The following is a 6,035-nucleotide window of genomic DNA, read 5'->3' on the forward strand; positions in this document are numbered from 1 at the left end:
CCCGGAGGACACGTTGCGGATAAACGTGTTTTTAAACTTTATTGGACTCTTAAGGTTGATCCTGAAGGAAAAAGCAGAACTCGGTTCAGCAAAACAAACGAACAGCAGCACAGCGTGATACATAAACATGAATATCAAACTAAAGATAATTTAAAAACAGTAGAAATAAATCTTTTACTTTACTGAAGGGAAGGAACTGAAACGGTATTGAATATCCAGTCTGTTCAATACTTACATATATGTACAAATGTGGGTTTATTTAAACGATGTACATTGTGTATGTTGTATTCTTTTCTGTACTTCATTTATATTTTATTCTCATTTGAACTTTATTTGGTTCTTTCCTTTTGCGCCTTATATGATGTGGTATGGAGCACGGGATTAATAAAGTCTTTCTGATTCTGATTATTCCTGTGTTGGCTGTACAGAGACCTGAAAAAAATCCCCCAAAACATTCCTAATATGTCAACTAATAATTTCAGGATTATTATATCGTTTTGTATCAATAATTATATGGTACATTTTTCCTAAATGATTTTAAATTACCACTAAGTTATTAAAAGTATTACTGTTGTAAATTGCATATATAAAAAACAAGTAAGCATTGGAATTAGTGATTTAGCTTTTGCAAAGATCTCTATGCACGTCACGTTTTCAAAGCTGAAGACCTGGTCCCTGATTCAAAGCAAACAGGATTTGAAGTCCAGATATAACCCTGTCATCGGTCAATGACATTTCTCCCTCCGGTGCAGTAGGGGGCAATATACATCGTCCAAGGTGGTTTGTAACCGGTCAGTTAAACCAAAGAAGAAGAAAAACACACGAAGAAGATGGGGCAGCTGGGTTGACACATTTAGGACAAATCTACCAAGTCTGACACTGTGCACACTTGCTTTTTGTGTGAGTATGTGGTCAAACGGCAGAACAGAATCTATGAAGCTGCTGAGCCACATTCAGCACAGCTGCCTCCAGATGTTGCGGAGGACGGCGGCAGACGGGAGGCAGCGGCGGCTCTGTAGACTCCTGTCCTCATCGGGGCCCCCGTGGAGGCTCATGTTCTTTGGCTCTGATCAGTTCGCTGTGGAGTCTCTGAAGGCCCTCACGTCCAGCAGGTGCGAGTCTTACTCCAAATCTGATTCATTTTCTCAGCAACAGGACAATACCCGCAACAAACTTTACACTTACCGGACACTTGTATTATCCGAAGGCGATGTTTTTATGAACGACCCATTATCTTTGCCTAAAAAAATGACCTTTTACACCAGTGATGGTTAAAGTGTTTTATTAGAAACAGTAAGCACTTTGTTATTCCACACGGTGAGGCTGTTGGAGCGAAAAGCTGGAGAAATATTAGGTTCCTATAATAAAAAAAAAATAAAATTAGAAACATTTTATAGGAAGTTTTGAGAGTCCAAAATCTTATTTCATAAGAAATTCTCTTAAATTTACCAGGACTGAGGCTATACTCTTTTCAGTACAGCAGTGTATGGGTGACAGTCCACTGTACAAAACTCTGAACTAAAATCAAAAAATTTGAAGGTTATGAACAGTAAGTTATGCTCCACAGTGTCAAAGACTTCAACAGTCAGGTAATAACATAAAGCTGAACAGGCAGCCGGTGGTGCCGGATGAGGAACGACTGGATGTGATGCAGGTGGTAATTCTTGTAGCATAGTTTGAGTGATCTGGAGCCGATGGAGAAGTTTAGTGTTAATAAATCCAAAATGCCAACAGAGCTTCGTGGACCAGTGTGATGCCAGAACCTTTCATTTGGGAAGAAATGGGAACAGGACAGTACTTAGGTTTACAAATAATGTTAGACATTCAGATGTTTATATCAGGAGACAGCTCCAATTTTAAATACCACATTTTTTAATTGTTGACAAAACTCTTGTACATCTGCTTGTATTTAGCTAAAAATAAATATTTTAGATGTTTGGTTTCTTATCTTAGGGTTATCCTTACTCCAATACTTTGCAGTAAAACCAGTGGTTTTGTCCCAGATCTTTTAATAAAGGTGAAGTTAAAACATCAAATTCCAAACTTCAATTTGAATTACAACCCACAAATTGCTGTCAAAAGAATATTTTAAAACTTCCGACAGTGGAATTTGTTGAGCATTTTAATTTTGCAGCTCATGTGCTTCATTATTCTAGAAAAAAAGAGAAGTCGGTGCATGAAAACTAACCTGTATTTTCTGTTTGTAGGAGCTCTAGTGACGGGATCGTGAAGTCCCTTGAAGTGGTCACTTTGTCTGCTGATGTCCCAGTGAAGAGATTTGCTCTGGAGAACCACCTTCCAGTCCACAGCTGGCCTCCAGACAACGTGGATGGACAGTTTGATGTTGGTGTGGTGGTGTCATTTGGCTGTTTAATCCACGAGACACTAATCAGCAAGTTTCCATAGTGAGTGGTTTTTGCTTGTCATTGATGTTAGAACTTGTGGAGTATTGGTCTCGTCTGGTTTGAGCAGTCCTTGCTACGCAAAAGATTTAGTTAGCTTTAGTGTATATTAAAGCTTTAAGCAGAAAGCTCTCTCCCACAGTGCACACTCTTTCATTGCAGCGGGATTTTGAATGTTCACCCCAGCCTGCTGCCCAGGTGGCGAGGTCCTGCACCCATCTTCCACACCATTTTGCATGGTGACACTCTAACAGGAGTCACCATCATCCAGATCCACCCTCACAGGTGAACAGAGGGAAAGTCTCTCAGTCCTGTTTTTTCTTCACTGTAAACATGAACAGATTAAAAACATCTTTACTTCCCAGGTTTGATGTTGGCCCAATTCTCAACCAGGACTTCCATCAGGTCTCTGATACCTGTACTGCTGATGAACTTGGAGCTGTTCTAGCCACTAAAGGAGCACATCTGGTTAGTTGTTGGAACATGCTGAGTATAATATGATTATCTTATCCTATCCTTGTTTGTTTTGTATTTTATTGGAAATATTTGTGTTCTCGATTGCAGCTGGTTCAAACATTGTCATCACTGTCTGAGAGACTGGCACATAAACAGGAGCAAGGGCAGATAGGTGCAACATTTGGTACGTAGGTAACTACACAATCATGCTAAATATAAATTGAGAGGAATTAGTCCAGCTTACACAATAATTTCCTCCAACAGCACCAAAAATCAAAACATCCATAAGCTGGGTGAAGTGGGAAGAACAAACTTGTGACCAAATTGATCGACTGTATCGTGCCATTGGATTCCGGGTAATAAAGACTAATCTAGGACTACATTTGTTAAAAATAAATGGTTTAAATACTAACTGGCTGATTTGGGAGCAACTGCTAAAAACAAGAGGAATATCTGATGTAATTCCATGCATGTATTCTCTTTTCTTATCAGTTAGTTACTAAAAGTTGCTCTTAACAGTTTTGAGAAAAGATCTTCATAGCGAAGTTTTAGTTAGGAACCTTTAGCCACTAGCAGGACTCCTAGTGATGAGACAAAATGCTTTCTGAATATTGCACCTAGATTAATGTTCTGTTTAAGCTATGCAAGGCTCTGAATATGTTTGTAATTATCCATCTCTCTGTTATTAGATACCATTAAGAACCACGTGGATGGGTAGGACAATAAAACTTCTAGATTTTGTAGGAAAATGTCACATTTCATTATCAGGTATGTAGAGTGCTAGTATTTGAGTCTGAGTGGCATAGAGGTGTGTATGCGTGTGTGTGTGTGTGTGTGTGTGTGTGTGTGTGTGTGCGTGTGTGTGTGTGTGTGTGTGTGTGTGCGTGCGTGCGCGCGCGTGCATGTGGATATATATCCCTGTCTTTCTACAGCAATATATCTAACCTGAGTGCCATGACTCTGAGCTGCCATATATCATTCATATGTTTGCAGATGACAAGAAGAAACCTGTCCCTGGCTCAGTGAGCTATCAGAAGGAGTCTAATACTTTGGCTGTTTGCTGTAAGGTCTGTCATGCTCTGTTAAACTCTGATCTACTTTTAGTACTTATAATGAACAAAACCTGCACAGCTGACCCCCTCTTTAAAGCAAAACATTTATGTCTAAAAACAGCTGCATAAAATTAATTAATTAGTTTTAGTGAGTTGTGTGGGGTTTTTTTACTCTTAAATTTCACTGTCAAGTACATATCACTTCTAATGGGAAAAGGGATGCTGGAGTTTAGACTGAAGAATTGCCGTCGGGCCAGGTTTAAGTCTTCTAGTGGACATTCGATGGAGGTAACTGTCTTTACTTCTGGACCTCAGTCTGCTCTTGCTGCCAGCATCAAAGAGAAAATGAATGCATGTAGGTAGAGCTAGATAAATTTGGCATCCTTCTGGCACAGTGCCTCCTCTGGGCTTAGAGCGTATAGAGCTCTGACAGTGGGAGCTGCTGATGGTGATACTGGAGAGTATTAGGACATATACTACTCTCCAACTGCATATTCCCAAGCCATGTCTGTAACATATGTGAATTTTTGTTTTTCTAAGTCAGAGTCATTTCATTTTAGTCATACGCTAATCATAATTTTCAGTAATTAATTATATTACACTGAGTACGCTACCAGTCAAAGGTTTGGACACACTGAATTGAATTGAATGAGAAAGTGTCTCCAAACTTTGACTGGTACTGTAAATCTATACCAAATACTATAGACAAAATCTGGTTCAAGTCTGGCCACTCAACAGGGACCATTGTTGAGTCTCATATCCTTATTACTATTGCTTGCTGTGATCATTGTTAATCTACAGTCTATGAAAGTTAACTCTTCCTATAGGTGTTTCCTATTAAAAGCATCATGAAAAGGGAAGAATTTTGCTCTTTAAGTCATTGTAAGTCTTTTAAATTGGTGCAGGAGTGTGTTGCATTGACAACACACTTTTACCAAATGATGAACAGAAGTATAACTCAATGCAGTTAATTCTTTGAAGAGAGTACTAGTGTTTGTATTATCAAAGAGAAAATACTGTCAGCAGAGCAGAGTATATGTCATGTCTCTGTTAATGTACTAATAGAATCAGTGCAATGGAAATGGACCTTGTGTTAAATTTATGAAGGGAAGTAACAGGTAAACACAAAGGAAGTGCAGAGTTTGTATGAACAGAAAACAGTATCAAATGCCAGTTAAAATGTAAAAATAAGAGAAGTGGATTCTTACTACAACAATAAAAGAAAGCCTGTTGCAATTAAAAGCCAGGTTTTAACCCATTCCTTTATATCCCCTCCTCTTTGATTTACTGAATGTCTGGTATTTCTGTGGCTCATACATTTGTGCTATTCTGTGTTCCAGGATGGCTGGGTGGGATTCAAGGCAGTGCTCCTGAAAAAAAGACTGACAGCAGCTGACTTCTATAATGGCTACCTGCATCACACACAACAGAAGAAGAGGTTCTGTGAGACAGATGAAGGACTGTTTGTCAGTAGAAACTGCAGTTCGTCACGAGAGAAATCTCAGTGTTGTGATCTAAAACAACAAAATTTCCTTCCTTGATATGCACATAATTCCGATACATCATCAAATGAAAGTTCCTGTAGTTACTGTAATCATGTCTGTTTTAAGACATCTGCATGTACAGAATAGTATTTCTGTATTTTTACTGTATGCTTAATATAAATTTTTGAAAGATACCAGTAACAGTCATGAAAATTGTTTATGTATTTTTAAAAAGGTTTTCTTAAGTCTTTTTCCACTTTCCAAAAAGGATTTGATTAATCAGTCGTCTTAAATCAGCACTGTGTGCAGAAGTAGGATTGCCTGATAGTGTTAAGTGCTAATATACTGCATTTGCACTTACCAACCCAGGGGGTCAGAGATATTTAAACATTAAGATACACAAACAACAATTTACAGTTTATTTACTCATTGGCAGTGTTTTGGTAGTAGTTCAGCCTTTGGCAGCTTCCATGACTGTTGCAGCAGAGGTTTATTGTATTATTATTTACTATCTTTACATACTACGTAACTAACCACTAGAAAACAGTGCTGTGGGTGTAATAGCACATTAGGAAAACCAGAGTAATATTTTACATCTTATGTTAACAACCTAAATTAAGATGGTAAACATGATAAATATT

At 38.3% G+C, this 6,035-nt stretch overlaps 1 protein-coding gene across 2 annotated transcripts; it reads left to right on the plus strand.

Annotated features, from left to right (window-relative positions):
* The first annotated feature begins 818 nt into the window (after positions 1 to 818).
* mtfmt (mitochondrial methionyl-tRNA formyltransferase) lies at positions 819 to 5,588 on the plus strand. 2 transcript variants are annotated; one of them, XM_026293739.1, is made up of 9 exons: positions 819 to 1,112; positions 2,208 to 2,405; positions 2,565 to 2,687; positions 2,768 to 2,870; positions 2,967 to 3,042; positions 3,123 to 3,214; positions 3,548 to 3,626; positions 3,852 to 3,925; positions 5,251 to 5,588. In XM_026293739.1, the coding sequence occupies exons 1-9, from the start codon at positions 907 to 909 to the stop codon at positions 5,449 to 5,451; spliced, it is 1,152 nt and encodes a 383-aa protein (XP_026149524.1). In that variant the 5' UTR covers positions 819 to 906; the 3' UTR covers positions 5,452 to 5,588. The 2 variants fall into 2 exon arrangements, with proteins under 2 accessions (XP_026149524.1, XP_026149526.1); XM_026293741.1 differs by having other exon boundaries at positions 3,548 to 3,572.
* Positions 5,589 to 6,035: the final 447 nt, after the last annotated feature.

The sequence above is a fragment of the Mastacembelus armatus genome, chromosome 3 (assembly GCF_900324485.2).
Source record: "Mastacembelus armatus chromosome 3, fMasArm1.2, whole genome shotgun sequence".
Lineage (NCBI taxonomy): Eukaryota > Metazoa > Chordata > Actinopteri > Synbranchiformes > Mastacembelidae > Mastacembelus > Mastacembelus armatus.